Below are 20,896 nucleotides of genomic sequence, written 5' to 3'. Positions count from 1 at the left end.
AGGACTCATTCGGGTACTCAGTGCTGTTCAGAATTCCTTTATTCATTCCTAATTAGTAACTTTTCTCATTTTCTGAATTTACCTATCTTCCTTTCCCTCTCAGTAGGGGAGAATAAAGACCATTGAGATTGAGCTTCCTACTTACTTTTTTTTTTTTAAACAATGTCAAAAAGTCAGTGTATTTAACCATACTCAGCTTGTAACAGAGCAAATGGATAAATGGAATAATAATTCATGTTATACCCTATTATTAAATGAACAGGCAACAGGAAAAGTTGGTAAAGGAAGGCAGAGTAACTCTTACCTTTAAGAATTAGAACCAAGGGGCTCCATAATCATCTGGTATCCACTCAAATGTTGTACCTATGGTTAGAAATGTACATGATGGGAATTCCAGAGATCTTCCAGATCCTTCATTTAAGGTCCCGGTCAACTGTGACCACAATGTGACACTTGTGAGCTACTCTCTCTGTACTAAGCAGTCATCTGCCTAAGTTCCTTTGTGTGTCATTGGTAATCGTTCAGATCTTGGATCCCTGGCAATCTTTAGGGTTACACAATACTTGAGCCCCAATTTCTCAGTTTCAACCATTATGCAGTCAGTTATTCAAGGGATACACTTGGCATACAGACAGTCCATCATTGACTATACTTAGTTGAGTTTGGCTTTAATGGAAAAGTTTGATAAAGTTGGTATCAACCAGGATGTGGCCAGATGGGCCCAGCCACATGTTATATTGGAAGAATAAGCAGGAAGGATGTTGGAAGACTTCTCTTTCCTTCGGTGCACTGGTATCTTTCTTTTCTTTCTTTTTTAGGTGTTAATCTATTCCTCTCTTTAAGTCTCTCATCTCTAAGCATTCACTTCATGGTCATATACTTTGCCTTCTTTTGTTTCCCCATGTTCACACTGCACCTGTTTCTTCTGGGATCACCTCCTACTTACTCCTTCTCAAAAAGCCTCTATCTTGAAGCTTTCTGGAGGGCATTAGATAATTCAACTATTCAACATCCTGTGCCAAACTACTCGATTTGCTATCATTCCCCAATACTTCTTCATTACCCTGGTTAACTAGGACTGTGTATAGGTATCAAGAAGTTTAATATATGATTTTTGTTTTTACTAAGAATGGCAATTCTAGAGAAAAAGAATCATAAACGTGTGTTGTTGATTTATTGGAATAACAAATACCAAAGAATACATAAAGGAATTACATAAATAAATTATGATACAGACACGGAATATTCTGCAGCCATTAAAAATAATGTTGTAAAAGGATATTGAAATAGAAAAATCTTTACAATGTGAAGAAGCAGGCTACAAAACAGTATGGTTAATGTATCATTTTTGTGAAGAAACTAATGCATGGAAAAACTACTAGGACAGACATAAAAATATGAACATCGTTATCTTTGAACTATGGAATTTTTTTCCTTTATATTCTTTTGGTGTTTTCCCAGAATTTCTGCATTATACTTGTATTAATTTTGTAAATAGAAAAAAGCAAAATGGACGCTGACTTAATTAGAGAAAGGAAGAGGGAAGGTGCCAGAACCCTGGGGAATATCTACATTTAAGGTGTTTGAATGAGGAAGAGGAATTGACATCTTAGACTTGTACTTTTTAAGAACTAAGTTTTCTTTTTGCTAGTTCTTGCTATTAGATCTATTTTAGCTTCCTAGCTGCCTATCAGTATTATATACTTAACCTAGCCTTAAGCATCTAGGTTAAAATAAGGGGAAAAGACACACATTTTTTTTGTAAAACAAAACATACCCACAAACCAATATTTCTTTTTTTAAAGATTTTATTTATTTATTTGAGAGAGAGAGAATGAGAGATAGAGAGCACGAGAGGGAAGAGGGTCAGAGGGAGAAGCAGACTCCCTGCCAAGCAGGGAGCCCGATGCGGGACTCGATCCCGGGACTCCAGGATCATGACCTGAGCCGAAGGCAGTCGCTTAACCAACTGAGCCACCCAGGCGCCCGAAACCAATATTTCTTATAGTCCTAGGAATCCCATGAACAGATGCTGGCCATACACATAGCACAGTCTTTCAAGTCCTCAAGAGGTCTTTTATTTTAATACAGCATAGGTAAGAAATCCTCCTGGGTAGAGAGGTACTTCTGGAAATCGTATTAATTCTTTCGGGCTAAAGTAGTATCATTTGAAAATATTTCTAGAGGGGCGCCTGGGTGGCTCAGTTGGTTAAGCGACTGCCTTCGGCTCGGGTCATGATCCTGGAGTCCTGGGATCGAGTCCCACATCGGGCTCCCTGCTCAGCGGGGAGCCTGCTTCTCCCGCTGACCCTCTTCCCTCTCGTGCTCTCTATCTCTCATTCTCTCTCTCTCAAATAAATAAATAAAATCTTTAAAAAAAAAAAAGAAAATATTTCTAGAGAAACACTGTTTCTGTAGCATTGAAAGAACCCATTCCATCCCATCCTAGAGGGTTTAGGAGTAACCCAAGGAATGACCAAGCTAATCCATCTCACAATTTTGGTCACTGCTCTAAAAGCAGAGTTATCATATAAAACATCTCATACAGGGGCGCCTGGGTGGCTCAGTCATTAAGCGGCTGCCTTCGGCTCAGGTCATGGTCCCAGGGTCCTGGGATCAAAGCCCCACATCGGGCTCCCTGCTCGGTGGGAAGCCTGCTTCTCCCTCTCCCACTCCCCCTGCTTGTGTTCCCTCTCTCACTGGGTCTCTCTCTGTCAAATAAATAAATAAAATCTTTTTTTTATTAAAGATTTTTATTTATTTGAGAGAGAGAGAATGAGAGATAGAGAGCACGAGAGGGAAGAGGGTCAGAGGGAGAAGCAGACTCCCTGCTGAGCAGGGAGCCCGATGTGGGACTCGATCCTAGGACTCCGGGATCATGACCTGAGTCGAAGGCAGTTGCTTAACCAACTGAGCCACCCAGGCGCCCCAATAAATAAAATCTTAAAAAAAAAAAAAAATCTCATATAGAGGCCTCAAAATGATTCGTACTCACAGACACTACTAACAAATAGTCAAAATAAAATAGTGCTCCACAAAAGCAAAACGAAACAAAACAAAAACAAAAACTGCATTTACATGTATTAAATGCATTTACATAAAAAATAAATATAATAATACACAGGAAAACCATTTGTTAAAGAATGACATATATTAGACAACAGAGAATTAGGCAAACCGGAAAATCTGAAGTGTTCTTTTTTTTTTTAAAGATTTTATTTATTTATTTGAGAGACAGAGAATGAGAGATAGAGAGCATGAGAGGGAAGAGGGCAGAGGGAGAAGCAGACTCCCTGCTGAGCAGGGAGCCCGATATGGGACTCGATCCCAGGACCCTGGGATCATGACCTGAGCCGAAGGCAGTCGCTTAACCAACTGAGCCACCCAGGCGCCCCAATAAATAAAATCTTAAAAAAAAAAAACCTCATACAGAGGCCTCAAAATGATTCGTACTCACAGACACTATTAACAAATAGTCAAAATAGTGCTCCACAAAAGCAAAACGAAACAAAACAAAAACTGCATTTACATGTATTAAATGCATTTACATAAAAAACAAATATAATAATACACAGGAAAACCGTCTGTTAAAGAATGACATATATTAGACAACAGAGATTTAGGCAAACCGGAAAATCTGAAGTGTTCTTGTCATGTAAATTTAGGAAATTATAGAGAAAACAGAATCTACGGGTTTAAGAATGTATTGTGAAGAGACTTTCTCTCTAGATTTTCTCTACAACCCTTTCAGAGTACAGCTTATATGAATAAATACTTTTGAGAAGCACCTGCTTTGAAACAGACTTCCCACTGGCCATGTTAATAACTAACAATCACACAAGAATCAAGATTACTTTTCAAGATTTGATTGCAGGTATTTCTTATATAATTGAATTAAATGGCTGTAGAAACGTAAAGACTTCAAATCTGGGCTTAGGGGATCCTAAGGTTAAACTCCAAAGCACTGTTTGCAACCAAAAGGAGCTAGGAAATACTAGAAAATGGATATCTACCAGCTAGCTTAACTGCAGCCAGAAATACTATCACTGTGAAAAGTCGGTCCCCAGGGAACATTAGCTCCTGAAGGGCAGACATGTTTGTTTGTGTTTTGTTCAGGGCTGCACCCTAGCATCTAGAACAGGAACTCCCACGCAGTAGACACTCAGTATTTTAACTAACGAATGAATCAGAGAGACCATTCTTGGCGTACATGAGGAGTCAATCCAAATTCATTTCATGTATCAATACTGCATAATCTCCCACCAACTGCAGAAGCTGTTACTGAATGACTAACATGTTAGGAAGCTAACTGTACTGTCACTGTATACTTTTGAGAAAAATGAATGATAAAAAACGATGGTTTTTACTCTTGAGGAGCTGGGACCCAAGTAATTGTGAAATCGTTATGCCTGTTACTAAAGAAAGCATGACAGTATTATGAGGACATATAACATTCCCGGTATTTCCATCTTCTTACCACCCTCCCAAACGTGGTGAGGAAGCCAGTCCTAAGGTACAGGGGCTGCTTCCCTCAGACACTGGTGCATCACCCAAGGCACTTGTACCAGCATCTGCCTGGCAGCGCTAACAGATGGAAGACATTCATCATCTGTTTGGTGTTCCCACCTTGTCCATCCAGCTTCAAATATAACTACGCTGAGCTAGATGAGTCAGCAGCTGGTTTTCCAAAAGCTAGTGCATCACTCCCAAAGCAAAAAGGAACAACTTCACACTTCAGAGGCCTGCATTAGTGCCAGAAGTATCCATGTTGCCTCAAGGTTTCAGACTCCCCAGTGATCTTTCACTCGATGGATACCAAGGCAGAGGCAGATCTGAAAGCTAGAGAAAAACAGGTGGGTTCTCATACACAACTGCGGCCCCAGCCCCAGGCAATATAGGAAATGGTGTTTGTTCACACTGTGGATTAACTGCTTTGAAGGATCAAAATGCAAAAGACCGCTACATTCAACATATAAGGTTTTCTTAATAATAAAGCACTAAAAAAAATGTGAATAAGTCATTCTTTTATTTTTCAGAAGCGAAAATGACAAGTCGCAACTTGCCTTTGGAAAAGGCATTAAAGAATATTGGGTTAATAAGCTATCTATCTCATGGAGACAGTAGCCTAAGACTCAATTATCACACAGCTCTCAAAGAAAGTCCAATTAAATAAATCTCAGAATAATATGCTTTTAAGTAAAACAACAAAACAAAAAATATCAACAAAAAGTTATAAAGAATCCATAAAGTGGTATATGAAGAAAAAGGATAATCTGGAAATCCACATACTGAGAGTGCTCTATTGAAATCAAGGAAGCCCAAATCCTAAAACAGAAAAAAGAAATACGTTAAAACACAGTATTTTAAGAGTCAAATGAGGTTACTGCAGATGCACATTTTAATGCTTCATTTACTCAGGACATTTTTTTCTTTCTCTTGGAGCACTTTATATATACTGTAGGAGATCATGTGAATGAAAGTGCAGAGATCTGCCTTCTCAATGAGCCCCTCAAGTTTTAAATATCAAATCTGAGTCTGGAATCCCAATTAAAAGTTTATATAACAGACTACAGAGAATGAAACTGCTTACTCAACTGCATTTGCTTAACTCTTCCCCATTATGGCTTAAAAACAATCTGTAAACTTTTGAAAGAGACACGACAATTTACAGTATGAAAATAGGGCTATGTGAAACTATACATGCTTTCTCATAAAGTAGGACTGACAATTTCCAAAATGAAGATGCTTACTGCAAAATGACAGAGTTGGTGGGGGAGGGGGTGGGGTAGGCAGTGCAGAACCACCAGTGGAAGGCACCAAAATCCTGGATTCTACATTCAGCTTTGTACTGATTAGTTGTATCTTAGTCTGGACTTACTCAGGTCTCAATTTATTCCCTGGTAAGAAGAGGCAGATGGATCTCTAAGCTTCATTTAAATCCAAAGATTCTTATAGTTTATAAGAAAAGATATGAAAAACTTTTTGGCCAATCAGTTGAATAAATTCCTCAGATCCTGACAGGGTCTGTCACTGTTCAACTCTCATGAAAATAAATAAAGTAGATCCCGTATTTTATTGTGAGAAAAGAAAAAAAAAATCTACCTTTGTGGCAAAATTATACTTCATAAACTATTTATACACTATAACACAGAAAATAAATGTCTGTTCCTTTCCTGGCCTCTAGAAGCACTATCTGAGACAGAATCAACTAAAAACCCTAGGACTATGACTTTGGCCAAAACATCTAGCCTGCCTTGGGGCGCCCGGGTGGCTCAGTCGGTTGGGGGTCTGGCTCTTGGTTTTGGCTCAGGTCATGATCTCACGGGTTGTGGGATTGAGCCCCATGGCAGGCTCCACGCTCGGTGGGGAGTCTGCTTGAGGAATCTGTCCCTCTGCCCCCCAACCCGCTCGCATGGGTGCTCTCTCTCTCTCAAATAAATATATAAATCTTAAAAAAAAAAAAAGTCTAGCTTGTTTTTCTCTCTGCCTTCTCTCTGAGAGCTGTTAGATGGTTCAAAGTGAACTATCACCTAACAAGTACCCTGCACCCTACATGTTATATAGGACTTCTCCATTGCTGAGGAGATTGTGCTAGGGAATCATTTTCCTGATGGTCTATCAAAATCCTGAGAAAAATCTAGCATTATTGGAAGATTATTTATTAGAATAGACTAATGTACAGCCCTGGAAATAAAAACCTTGTAGTAGCAGAGTCCCAGAGAACCAGCGAGTTGAACCAGGAAGACTGATATCTCTGACTTATCCAAGTGTACTACCTATTTAAAGCTGCAGCCAGTTAATAATTCTCATGGGCAGGGCCAAACTTTAAGTTAGAGTTAAGTACTTATAGTAGTTCAGGGTTAAGACTCAATCAACCTTCAGGTTTAGGGAAGAAGAGAAGGAAGAGGTTTAAGGATCATATTGACCCCAGGAAAGCAGGAGAGCAGCAAAGACATGCCGTACTGAACGCTCTACAACACATACTTTCCTCATAACCATCATGTAATACTATGAAATATCTTTTTGCTTTGATGTTATCTTTTTGTTGTGAACTCTCTCTTCTAACCATAATCTCTGCAAAGAGAGACTGAATCAGGAACTGCAGGAGCAATGAGGGTACATAAAAATGCTTTATAAAAGACTAGAGATGGTTCAGGTAAATGGAGACCTGTGTTTCTAGATAAGCAAAATGAGAGGTTTATAACATTAGATGATCTTAAATTTCCTGTGGCTCTCACATTTTCATAATTTTATACAGATAATATACCATAATAAAGATTATACATGCATATGACTTACTGTTTCTTTTTAAAAATATTTATGGATATAACTGTGTTTTTCTGAATGTCTCATTAGTAATACTCAGTCTTGTAAGTCTGGTTCCATAATAATCTATAATGTAACTACTTCCATCTGAAGGTCCAACGATCTAGAAGAGAAAATTTTCAAAATTACCATTTTACAAAAGACATTTTCACAATACTTTGTGTTTACTTTGCTCGGTTGCTACTAAATTATTTCAGCAGCACCAAAATACAACTTAACTGAACTCAAGCAAAAAAAGTAACTTAGTGGCTCAGGTAGCTGAAAAGGATATTGGGGACAATCACAGGATCCAAAGAGCTGCAGGAACCAAGGCTTCAAGGACTGAAATTCCATGCACACATGCACACACACCGCGCCGCTGCCCCCCCCACCCCGCCACCGCCCTTGGTCTGGCCTCTGGGCCTTTTAGCTCTTCTGCCTTCATTCTGCAGAGAGGCATTCCCACCTGCTTGCCAACAGCTCCAGATTTACATCTTCAAAGCTCAGAAGCTCCCCGTAGAAAGTATAATTTTCTTCCTCAGTGTTTGTATACAAATTCCAGGGAAGGACTGATTTTGGGTTTTATGCCTACTGCTGGACAAATTATGATAGCCAAGGGAATAGAATTAATGTGATTGGCTAGGCCAGTCCCTGTGGGACATCCTTCCAGAACCACGTGGAATGGAAGAGATAGAAAAGAAACAACACACGCTCATTACAGTCATCTTGTCCACTAATCACATTTCTGACAATCCAGTTAACATGATTTCTACAAATTATTCTTTAAGATAGCAATCTTCATGGGGCACCTGAGTGGCTCAGTCTGTTAAGTGTCTGCCTTCAGCTCAGGTCATGATCCCAGGGTCCTGGGATCGAGCCCTGCATCGGGCTCCCTGCTCTGCGGGAGGCCTTCTTCTCCCTCTCCCACTCCCTCTGCTTGTGTTCCCTCTCTAGCTGTCTCTGTCAAATAAATAAAATCTTAAAAAAAAAAAAAAAAGATAGCAATCTTCAAACTGTAGCCCTAGGGGCACACAAAGATTTACCAAAATGTATGTGAGCCCAGATGGTTTAAAGGAAATCAATTTTGAGACCCTTAATTCCCATAAATACTCTTTGTAAAAGTGATCGACCTGATACCAAGCCCCGGTGGGGGCAGAGTTCCCTTCCCACTTCCCTCTCCCTGTGGTCCTTTCTCCAGAAGAAACTTGATGACAATAAACCACGCATGCCATCAAAGCAGGTATTATGATGGAACAGTGCCTCTGATGAGCCAAAGGGATAATTCAAAATACAGGACTTCAGGAAATCTCCTTTAAATCATTTTTTTAAAAGATTTTATTTATTCATTTGAGCGAGAGAAAGCACAAGCAGGAGGCGTGGCAGAGGGATAGGGAGAAGCAGGCTCCCGGCTGAGCAGGGAGCCCAACTCCACTCGGGACTCGATCCCAGGACCCTGAAATCATGACCTGAGCCAGAGGCAGCTGCTTAACTGACTGAACCACCCAGGTGCCTCAGGAAATCTCCTTTAATCAAGAGTCCAAAAATATGCTTGCTCTGCCTCATCTTTTTCAAAAGTTGCATTCCCAGTAACATTTTACTTTTTTTGCTTAAAAGTAATTTGCTAAATCATTTTTATAATATATAATATGCTTATGCTGTTTTGATCAACTGTGTATCAACAATTATGACAACAATCCAGTAATTACAGAAACTTTTATAATCTTTTAATGAATCATGAAAATCATGATAATGAAACTGATCAGTAGAAGATTTTTCAAGCATAAAAAACATAGAGAAAGTCAATTATCATATGGTTTCACTTATTTGTGGAACATAAGAAATAGCATGGAGAACATTAGGAGAAAGAAGGGAAAAATGAAGGGGGGGAATCGGAGGGGGAGATGAACCATGAGAGACTACAGAGAGTCTCTGAGAAACAAACTGAGGGTTTTAGAGGGGAGGGGGTTAGGGGGATAGGTGAGCCCAGTGATGGGTATTAAGGAGGGCACGTATTGCATGGAGCACTGGGTGTTATATGCAAACAATGAATCATGGAACACTACATCAAAAACTAATGATGTAATGTATGGTGATTAACATAACATAATAAAATAAATAAAATTTTAAAAAATATTACATTAGGATAAAATTCTGTGGGAGAATGGAACTAGAAATACAAATTCAAGGAGAAAAAGAAACTATGTAAAGATCACAATGCTTAGTGAAGGGTTCATTCATGTCTTTTTTAAATGAATGATATTTTAATTCTATGGTATTTATATTTCATTGGATACATTTTAAAATTGATATAACAGTTTTATTTAAATATGTCAATATTTGCAAACCAGAAATTATATCCTTTGCAACTATTTAAACTTATGATGGAAAACTTAAATGTCAACTTAAAAACGTGTGGAGGGTAGGGATTTTTAAAAAAAATTCTTTCAGGGGTTATACAACCAGAGTTTGAAGAACACTGTTGTAGCGCATGCTTCGTTTTAAAAATAAGTTTGGTTTTTAAAACTATTTGACAAATACTGGATTCCTACAACGCTCCAGGCACTGTGCTTGGCATTATACACATAACAGTGAATGAGATACAATCTCTGCCCACGAAGAGCTTATACTAGTGAACTATAAATATTAATATTCAAATAACACAAAGCACTTTTGTGCTAAATACCATGCTGGGTACTGTTACGCACTCTGCTTATTTTCCAAAGATTAATTTGGTTTGATATTTATGAATGTTATTTAAGAATGTAATAAAACCTTGGGGCACCTGGGTGGCTCAGTGGGTTAAACGTCTGACTCTTGATTGCGGCTCTGGTCCTGATCTCAGGGTCTTGGGATCAATCCCTGGGTCAGGTTCTGCACTCAGCTGGAGTCTGCTTGAAATTCTCTCCCTCCCTCTCTCTTTGCCCCTACCACTGCTCTTTCTCTCGAATGAATAAATCAATCTTTTTTTAAAAGTAAAAAATAAAAAAGAATTTAATAAAACCTTTGCAGTAGGGCGCCTGGGTGGCTCAGTTGGTTAAGCGACTGCCTTCGGCTCAGGTCATGATCCTGGAGTCCCGGGATCGAGTCCCGCATCGGGCTCCCTGCTCAGCAGGGAGTCTGCTTCTCCCTCTGACCCTCTTCCCTCTCGCGCTATCTCTCATTCTCTCTCTCTCAAATAAATAAAATCTTTATAAAAAAAAACCTTTGCAGTAATCAAGGTCCCAGAGGAAACTACTCTGAGCATTAAGCCGAGAAAGAGAAGAACGAGTGACTAGGAGTCACAACGTGTTTTGAGACTGGACGAGGGGAACAAAGAAAAACTAAAGCCCAGCCTGTAGAAATAAACCAAATCATATGGCAAAAAAAAAAAAAAACAACTGCCTAATTAGGAACATGTGCATAGCTTGGGACCAGGCCTTTTGTCCCATTCTCTTTTTCTTCCTTTGCCGTCTCCCCTATTCCTGTTGAAAAAAAGTATTCAAGGCTGGAAATAAGGAAAATACATGATTAGGTGACCTTTTCCTATCATGCATTTCTATTAAGTCTACCTGAGGTTCACTTGCCTCTCTTGGGAAATGTAAAACTAACTAAAGCCAATCAGGACCCACATGTTTTACAATCTTGTAAAGTCAGTAGTTAACATGTAGAAAAATAATGTGTTGTTTTTGTGTTTTTGTTTTGTTTCCTCTGTTCTGTAGAGAAGATAGCCCAGAAGGATACAGTTTTATTACCTGGTAATACAGGATCTAAATCTGTATCTAACTCAGCCATTTTCTTACCATTTCTCTCCACTCAAACTCTGTCACTGTGGCTCCTCAACAACCAGTTCTAGCACGGGAATTCCACTCCTCCTTCCAGAGACTGGGTCTGCCTGGGCATGGAATCTAATTCTGGCCAACCACCAATAATGCAAGTTCACTGTTGGCATATCTGCCCTTAAGAAGATATGTGTGTGTGTTGGGGGGGGGACATGGGTTCTTTCTGCTGCTGACAGGCACTATATAATGAAGTGATGCTAACCAAAAGACCTGAAGATGGCAAAGAGAAAGAAGGAAGGAGAGAGGGAGAAATAGGAGGGAAGGAAGGGATGAGAATGGGAGGGAGGGTCCACCATTATGTCCTTCAGCTCTAAATTAACAAATCTTTTAACTACCTTAAATCTAGATTCTTGGTATGATATAGTAAACTACCGTATTATGAAAGCAAATTTAAATTGAGGTTTCTGTTACTTGTAGCCAAAAACACCTGATAATGCACTAGTTTTCAGCACCCCCTCCTCACTACTGCCAGATCACCAAAGCACGGCTCTCATTGCTACTCTCTGCTAAAACCACCTGAAGAGCTTCCCCAAAGACAAACAAATTCGGTCACTGTGGGAAAGCACCAGAGGAAGGGAGAACTGGAAAAGGAGGAATCCTCTCTGGATCTCAGGTTTTTGTATCCATATAAAGAGGAATAGAATAAGCTGATCTATACGGTACTTTTTAAATTCTACATCTTGTATGACTATGACATTTAAATGTAAACACATCTACAAGGTATTATCAATATACTTTCCTTTGAACTATGCCATCAAAGAAGAAATTGTTCATCCTACTTAACATTTTTTTTATATATATTGTTAAGATTTTATTTATTTGAGAGAGAGAGAATGAGAGAGAGAGAGAGAGAGCGCGCGCACATGAGCGGGGGAGGGCCAGAGGGAGAAGCAGACTCCCTGCTGAGCGGGGAGCCCGATGCGGGACTCGATCCCGGGACTCCAGGATAATGACCTGAGCCGAAGGCAGTCGCTTAACCAACTGAGCCACCCAGGCGTCCATCCTACTTAACATTTAAGAAAACTATCTGTTGCAAAATTTTCAACTATTCTCACCAAAATCGAAAACTTAAATGTTTTTAAGCATCTTATATATACTTATATACAATACATGTGCCTATTATGAATTCCTTTATTATATTATTAAATTGTTAATTATAAAATTACAAGATTTTAAAAATATCCCATGCTGAGAAATTTTTTACTGTTAGATATGCCAATGTCCATTTGTTTATTGGCAACAGAGTATGAAACCTGAAATTATGTTTGTTTCTCTGCTAAGAAATAGCCTGAAGCCAAATTCTACAGCATGAAGTATTTCCATTTGATAAAATGGGGAAATTTCCATAATCTATGGGTCCAATTCATGGACCAAGAGGTTGCTACAGGTCTTCATCTTCCAAAAGGGGAAACAGGAGGGTCACTACACTGTGGGAAGCTATTCTGTACAATAGGTATCAAGGTCTCTTGTGTGAGAAGCCTTAAAACCACAAGAAAACAACATCATATCCTCTATATTAGTTTCCTGTGGCTACTGTAACAAGTTACCACAAACCTTAGTGGATTAAAACAGTAGACATTTACTCTCACAGATCTAAGGCCAGAAGTCTAAAATCACGGTTATCTGCAACAGCCCCATACCCTACAGATGCTCAGGGGAGGATCTGTTCTAAACCTCTTCTAGCCTTCAACAGCATCAGTATTCCTTGGCATTCCGCAGCTTATGGCCGTATCACTCCAATCTGCGTTTTTGTCTTCACAACGCCTTCTTTGCTCTATCTTTTCCTCTTCTGTCTCCTATAAGGACACTTGTCATTGGATTTAGGACCCACCCAGATAACCCAGGATGACTTCTTCATATCAAGATCCCTAACTTAATCACATCTGCAAAGGCCCTGTTTTCAAATAAGGTAATATTCCCAGGTTCCTGGGATTTAACATGGGTATCTTTCGTCCTACCATACTCTCCTACGGAAATGGTGGTGGGGGGCACCTGGGTGGCTCAGTCCTTAAGCGTCTGCCTTCGGCTCAGGTCGTGATCCCAGGGTCCTGGGATCGAGCCCCGCATCGGGCTCCCTGCTCCACAGGAAGCCTGCTTCTCCCTCTCCCCCTCCCCCTGCTTGTGTTCCCTCCCTCGCTGTGTCTCTCTCTGTCAAATAAATAAATACAATCTTTAAAAAAAAAAATAAAAAAGGAAATGGTGGTGGTCTGGAGGCATTGGGTGGAATTTAAATTCTTTGTTTCTGATTCTCTTTAGCAGCTTAAATGCAAAAAAAATCTTGTTTACCTTAAGAGGTAGAGTTTTCTATAGGTACAAAGTCTACAGCAAAGAGAATAAACCAAGAAACTTAGGAATACACATTAAGTTGAGAATGTTAAGAAGTGGTCACCAAATTCCCTTTTTTTGTTCTTTACCTCTGATCTCCATTCTAATTCTCTACAATCCCCACTTACCACCTACCCACACAAATAATAAGCATACACTTAATTTGGTATATGAGCTGGATACATATTTATTTTTAAAAAACATTTTCTTTGAATATATATTTTTAATTTATCCAAATAATATTGTTGTGGACCTTGTTCAGTTTCAAACAATTCTCACAGGATACTGTAATTTTAAGACCTTTCCATGTAGCATATGTACATCTAGATAAGTGCTTGTAATTGCAGCCTAGTGTTAAAGGATGCATCCATTCTCTTATTAGTGTACACATCTAGGTTGATTCTAACTTCTGGCTACCACAAACAGGCTCCAACAGACAAAATCTTTGCACATGACTCCTTGTGGACAGCAGTACAATTTTTTTAGAGTAAATGCCCAGAAGTATTTGTTTACGTATTAGTTATTTGGGTGATTCTGTGAATCACCTATTAGTTCGCTGTACTCATTTAACTATTAGGATCTATATTTTCTTGTTGATTTGCAGAAATTATTTGTATATTCATCATATCAATTCCTGTTGCTAGTATCCTTTTATTCAGTCTATTAAGTGTTAAGGTGGTCTATGCTTATGGTATCTTTTTTAAAATAGAATTTCTTAATCTTAAGGTAATCAAATTCCCTAATTTTTTTTCTTTATGATTTACATTTTAGGGATATTGTTTAAAAAGACTTAACCAATCTAAGGTCATGAAGATATTCTCTTCAATTAGCTTTATATAAAAGTTTATCTTAGGGCGCCAGGGTGGCTCAGTCGGTTAAGCGTCTGCCTTCAGCTTAGGTCATGATCCCGGGATCGAGGCCCACATGGGTCTCCTTGCTCAATGGAGTGCCTGCTTCTCCCTCTCCCTCTGCCAATCTCTCTCTCTCTCAAATAAATAAATAAAATCTTAAAAAAAAAAAAGTCTATCTTCTCCTAAGAATATACCCAAAAGAATTGAACAGGGTCTTAAATAGATACTTATACAAAAATATTCAAAGCAGAATGATCCATAATAGCCCAAACATGGAAACAACCCAAGTGTCCATCTACAGATGAATAAACAAAATGTGGTATATACATACAATGGAATACTCTTCAGCCATAAAAAGGAATGAAGTTCAAATACATGCCACAATATCAATGAACCTTGAACACATTGTTTAAAATGAAATAAGCCAGGCATAAAAGGATAAATATATAATTCCACTTATATGAAATATCCAGAATAGGCAAATTCATAGAGACAGAAAGTAGATCAGAGGTTACCAGGTACTGGGAGGTGTGGAAAATGGGGAATTATTGCTTAATGGGTACAGAGTTTCTGTTTACAGTAATGAAAAAGTTTTGGAAATAGATCATGGTGACAGTTGTACAATATTTTGAATGTCATTAATGCCACTGAACTGTATACTTAAAAAAGTTTAAAATAACAAATTTTATATTATATATATATATTTTTACCACACCAGGAGAGCTTACTTTATGTGAACTTTATTAATATTGTAGGTTTGCAATTTATAAACTTTTGATTTTGTTAGTGGAAAATGTATTTTTGCTTGAACATATTTAAGTAATATTTAATAAGTTAAAGAAAAAATGTGGTTACTAGTAAGTACTTTCATACCTAACCTTTAACAATAGCTATCTATCTATGCTCCCTCATTAATGTCTTTGCATTGTCATTGAAGTCATACTGGCTTAGGTAACTCAAATTATCTTACAAATTTAAAATGTTATGAATGAATTAAGGAGGGAAAGGAAAACTAAGAACACTTTATTTTATTTTTTTTTTTAAAGATTTTATTTATTTATTTGAGAGAGAGAGAATGAGAGATAGAGAGCACGAGAGGGAAGAGGGTCAGAGGGAGAAGCAGACCCCCCGCTGAGCAGGGAGCCCGATGTGGGACTCGATCCTGGGACTCCGGGATCATGACCTGAGCCGAAGGCAGCCGCCCAACCAACTGAGCCACCCAGGCGCCCCTAAGAACACTTTATACAACTCTATCAATGCACCCTTTTATGCGATCTAATCCACTTAGGAGTTTCTCCATATGAAGAATGCAAATACTAACACTGGCAAGATTAAATCATCTCCTAAAGACCTATTAACCTGGCAAAAAAAGTAAAATGACTCCATTGTCTGCAATTAGAGCACAATGATGCAAACTGTGTCCTCCTAGTCCTCCCAAAAATATATATATTCTTTTAAAAGTCAAATTACATTTTTGTGTTCATAGCTGACTTCTGTGTGGTTAATTTTAATGTGAGGCTATTAAAACCATCTGATTAGTCACATTTAAATTAAACGCCAGGGCGCCTGGGTGGCTCAGTTGGTTAAGCGACTGCCTTTGGCTCAGGTCATGATCCTGGAGTCCTGGGATTGAGTCCCGCATTGGGCTCCCTGCTCAGAAGGGAATCTGCTTCTCCCTCTGACCCTCTTTCCTCTCATGCTATCTCTCATTCTCTCTCTAATAAATAAATAAAATCTTTAAAAAATAAGTAAATAAAACGCCAAAATTCCTACAAAGTGCCAGAAGTTATGCATGCAGACCCCCTGACTTCATTTGATGTAAAGACTGGTTAGTATTAATCCTAAATAACCAATATAAACATCATTCCTCAAGAAATGAATAAGATTCATACATTATATCTCCTGAAGAAAACACAGCTTTGGGATTAATCTCAAAACCAGTTTAAGATATTCTTTGTTGGGGCGCCTGGGTGGCTCAGTCGTTAAATGTCTGCCTTCGGCTCAGGTCATGATCCCAGGGTCCTGGGATAGAGCCCCGCATCGGGCTCCCTGCTCAGTGGGAAGCCTGCTTCTCCCTCTCCCACTCCCTCTGCTTGTGTTCCCTCTCTCACTGTCTTTCTCTGTCAAATAAATAAATAAAATCTTAAAAAAAAAGATACTCTTTGTTTTTTAAACATTCCTTTAATTCACTGAATAAATACCTGCCCACAGGAAAAGTGAACTAAGTGAAATCTGCCTGATTAAGGTCACAGGACAGAGCAGAGGCTACACAAATTATCAGTCTCCTCAGTTTTCCAGTTAATTTCCCCAACAAATCACACCAGGGTTAAATAAATAATAGAGCAGGCAATTTGAAAGACTTGATATCTATAAAATGTCTACTGGTTTTTATATATTGCTGTCCTACATCTAGTGAACTATCAAGGACTTTGATCAACTTTTCCAGTACTGGTAACAGATTTAGGGTGATTACAGATTTAGTTCTTCCTTTGATCAACAGTATACATATGTCACAGGGCAAGGGAGTAGGCTATGTCTTGGACAAAACAAACTGGCAAACACAAAAGTGAACCTACAACTTGAGCCTTGCTCATGCTCTAAACTGAAAAGCCTAGTCTTTTAAAATTTTCAGTAAAATTCAAAGAATTTAAACAAGATAAAATCAGCTCATTTTTATTTTAAGCCTGCAGTTCCCAAGGAAACATTTTATTTCTGATAATAAATGGAATCTTATTATCAGAACACTTTTGGGATAGATTATAAGTTTCTCTAGGGCAGGACCTCAACTAGTTATACCTGATTGGTGCTCACTAAACCCATTTTCACCGATGGCATAAAACCTACTATTTATAGTTTATCATATCAACTTTTATTTTATTCATTACTTCTCAAGTGACACTAAGAAATTTAACACTTCAAGGTCCTAAAGAAAAAGCAAGCACTTTTTAAAACTACCTTTTTTAGCTTCTCATCTTCCCTGTAATTGGTACAAAGCTACACTTTTCACAAGGTATACTGCATTCAGTTCAAATCAGCCAAAATTTTCGATAGTATATGCTATGTTTAGCATACTACCAGTGCTATAGTAAAAAAACTTTTTTTCCTAAAGAAATTTATGTGTGAAAAGTAAAACCTCATGTCTAAAAGTTAAAAAATAACACAGAAACACTATATAATTCAGTGCTAAAGTGGATTATCTATATTAAATACCAAACTAATGAGATATTTTATAAATTTTACAAATGTATAAAATTCATAATGTCTTGAAATTATGCCGCTTCTGTGAATTTCTACTGCTCATATAGTTATTAGTCCCTTAAGGAGATCTACTCTGTAATGTTAACAGGAATAAAAATGAAAGCAATTTCTTCCATGATGCATAGAATTTTTTAAAATTGTCACCGAGTACCCTGACTTCCTTCCTACAGCCTTCTACACTCAATTTCGTATTTCCATTTTCCCTCTACCCATCTTCATCTTTCCGATTTGTGGCTATCTTATCTCCACTTAACAAAGGAAACTTTCTTTTCCCTTTTATTGCAGACTCCACATCAATGGTTTTGGTACAATTAAAAACATCCAGATTGTGTGAGTGAAAAAAATTTAAATGAAATCAAAATATTCTCATATTTTTTCTGACAAAAAAATTAAATGTCTAATCAATCCATCATAACATATATATATAAATATATAAGCACAAAGAATGTCTTAAAATCTTCAGAACTGCCTTATGAATAATTATACATACAGTAATTATACACAACAGTTACCTATAATTGAAAGACTGTATGTTACAAATATATCACTGATTTAGACTTTTGTTGAATGCACAAAAGGGCCGAATTAATTCTATGTATTATTTTATACTATTAATTCACACTGCCATGTTCATACTTTTTAAGAACAAAAAAAGAAGAAACTTCAAAAGTTTATTAACAAATAGATACTCATTAAAGTATTTTCAGTAAATATAGTGACATGTAAAGGTTACTTTAGTAATAGGTGCATTATGCTTTATATTACTTTGGTTCAAAGAAGAAATAACTAGACCTATTTTTTTTAAGGAGGATTTTCCTGGATTTTTGTTATAAACACTGTGAAGCAAAGTATGTTTTTATAGGTCTTGAGTTCATGCACAATATGTTTCTGGGATCATAGCCCAATAGAAAAACATTGCGATTCACTGGGGAACAATATTTAATGGCAAAAAGAAAAAAAAAAAAACAGGATGGAGAGAATGAGAAAGAAGAATAAACAAAAAGATGATGGACAAATGTAAAAGGTCTATGAGACATTGGAAAAAATATATTTGGGACAAAAACATTAACATAGCTTATGATATTTATATTAAAAACATTTTAATTGTTGAAAAAATAATTCTTAAAAACTAAAGTAGTCAACATCACATGTTAAGTATATTACAAGAGGCTACCCCTCTTATTTGGCTACATTTAAAAACTTATTTTTTCCCCAATCTGAGAGCAGTCTAAAGCTAATGTGGCCATACCTGTTAAAATGTCTTACGGAAATGTGCTGCAGAAATTCAAACACTCTAATTCTGCCTTAGTATTTCTTAATGCAATAGGTTCAGTTGGAGATCTTAAAGAACGATTTGTTCTCAAAAGTTCAGGCATTTGTGTACCAGAAAGCAATCGCTGAATCAAATAAGCTCTGTAATTTGATATAAGTAAAGCTTTATATAAAGCAATGACATCACCAAAGAAAGAACCTAGTGTGAAAATATTAAGTAAATGGGTTTCAAAGACATTGAATTCTGGATATTTTAAAGAATCCCAATAATACATGAAATTCCTTGGATCCTCATTTAAAGTGAGAAATCCATTTCTAAGCATATGTGCACAAGTACCTTAGCCTCTTCATGCCTGCTTGCCTGTCCCCCAGTCAGAGAAGGCAGGATATTTGGTTAGGCATATGTTTATGAATAAAGACAGGAAAATTCCAACTTTAAAACCAAATATTTTCCTTGTTTAATTCTGGTATCTTATTGGTCCATATGCTGCCTCCTCCTCACAGTATGGTACCCTCCTCACAGTATGCTACCAAAATCTCCTGGATTTTGACTTTCTTTTAAAACATAAGGATTAACATCAAGCAGACAGAATTGAGGAGTGGAAATATTGTATGAGAAAGAAGACCAAAACTGATGATGATCTACATACATACTGACACTCTTACTGAAGACATGAGGTGCTCCATAAATGCTTACTGAAATGCTGTTTTGTGACATTTGTTGTGATAAATTCATCTCCTTCTCTAATTTAAGAATCCTCATAAGTTAACCACAATCAGTTCAGTGTAATTTAATGTAAAACATCTGGTGGCACTTTTAAACGCTAAAGGATAGCATTTCACACACTACGCCTGCCTCCACACTATCGCAGCCGGAAAAGATGAGGTTAACATAAAGAAGCAGAGAGAGGTATCAGGAGAGTTCCTGAACACATCATTTGCTTATATGGATTTGGTTGTGCCCGAGGCCAGCCCCACTCCCAGATTTTCTACAGAACGCCCAGACATTCCTTTTTTCTTTCTGGCTTAAGATAGCTGGATTTCAGTTTCTACCATTTACAATCATATTTGAGCATGAATCCTTTTTTTTTTTTAATGAAAAGATAGTAGTCTTTTAGAATTACTAACTGGTAGAACATAGGTTGGGAAATGTTACTTAAGGAAACATGGCTATGATCCCTTAGATGCAGTATCTAAAAAAAAACTGAAAAAGTATTCCTAACTGCTTTCTAAAATATTTATTTTTAATTTTTTACTTTCATTTTTATTTTTTTTGAAACAAGAAAGGAATTTATTTCAATGAGGCCAACACTGGGAAGACAGTGGACTAGCGTCTCAAAGACTGTCTCCAAAGTGCTGAAAACACTTCCAGGTTTTTATCAGGAAAATGAGGGACAAAGGTCGGTGGGTACGTGCAGCAGGGGCAGCAAAGGTCAGGTTGATCACTTTCTTGGGGGTCGGTCACGTGGGGTCTCGCTGGCTTGGGGCAATCCTTATTGCTTGAGGGGGTAATTTCAGTTCCCACTGGGGGATACTCTGCCTGCAGGGTCTTTTGCCTGAGTTAAGAGATAAAGTGTGCTTTCTATATATTTAAAATACACCAGGAAAAGATCACAGAACTCAAATTTGAATGGAAAAGTAGTTCATTTTCTGGACAGAAACTAACTTACCTGCATTGAAATAAGAATGAAATCAATTAGGCTCCCAATTCCACAAAACCCTACAGTGCAAAACTTTAACAAACCTGGAAAAAAAGATAAAGTCACTTAAAATTCTGGAAGTTCTATAAATATTAACTTTTCTATTTCCCAATAAATCATTATGTATACTATACCACAAACTCTTTATATCAAGAATATAAAATTAACACCTTATTTTTTGTGTGTGATTAATCACATTTTTTTCCTTTTTTTAAGATTTTATTTATTTATTTGAGAAAGAGAGAGAACACAAGCAGGGGGAGTGGGAGAGAGAGAAGAAGGCCTCCCGCTGAGCAGGGAGCCTGATGCAAGGCTCCATCCCCGGACCCTGAGATCATGACCTGAGCCGAAGGCAGATGCTTAACGA

The 20,896-nt window shown here is 37.7% G+C and overlaps 1 protein-coding gene and 1 pseudogene across 1 annotated transcript in view; both read right to left on the bottom strand.

The window, feature by feature from the left end:
* Positions 1-313: 313 nt before the first annotated feature.
* On the bottom strand, positions 314-903 carry LOC112824064 (rRNA-processing protein FCF1 homolog pseudogene; annotated as a pseudogene).
* Positions 904-5,007: 4,104 nt separating this feature from the next.
* The window catches only part of TM2D1 (TM2 domain containing 1), a 46,956-nt gene continuing 31,067 nt past the window's right edge, over positions 5,008-20,896 (bottom strand). The window contains exons 5-7 of the mRNA XM_025871743.2: positions 20,500-20,573; positions 7,300-7,429; positions 5,008-5,325 (exon numbers count right to left, since the gene is read on the bottom strand). Coding sequence (XP_025727528.1) covers positions 7,319-7,429; positions 20,500-20,573 — 185 coding nt within the window. The 3' untranslated portion in view covers positions 5,008-5,325; positions 7,300-7,318. The remainder of the gene's footprint in view (positions 5,326-7,299; positions 7,430-20,499; positions 20,574-20,896) is intronic.

Source organism: Callorhinus ursinus, unplaced genomic scaffold, assembly GCF_003265705.2.
Source record: "Callorhinus ursinus isolate GAN/ISIS: 27379988/994484 unplaced genomic scaffold, GSC_fseal_2.0 scaffold9, whole genome shotgun sequence".
Taxonomy (NCBI): Eukaryota; Metazoa; Chordata; class Mammalia; order Carnivora; family Otariidae; genus Callorhinus; species Callorhinus ursinus.
Note: the sequence above shows the minus strand (reverse complement) of the source record. Positions and strands in the feature narration are given on the sequence as shown.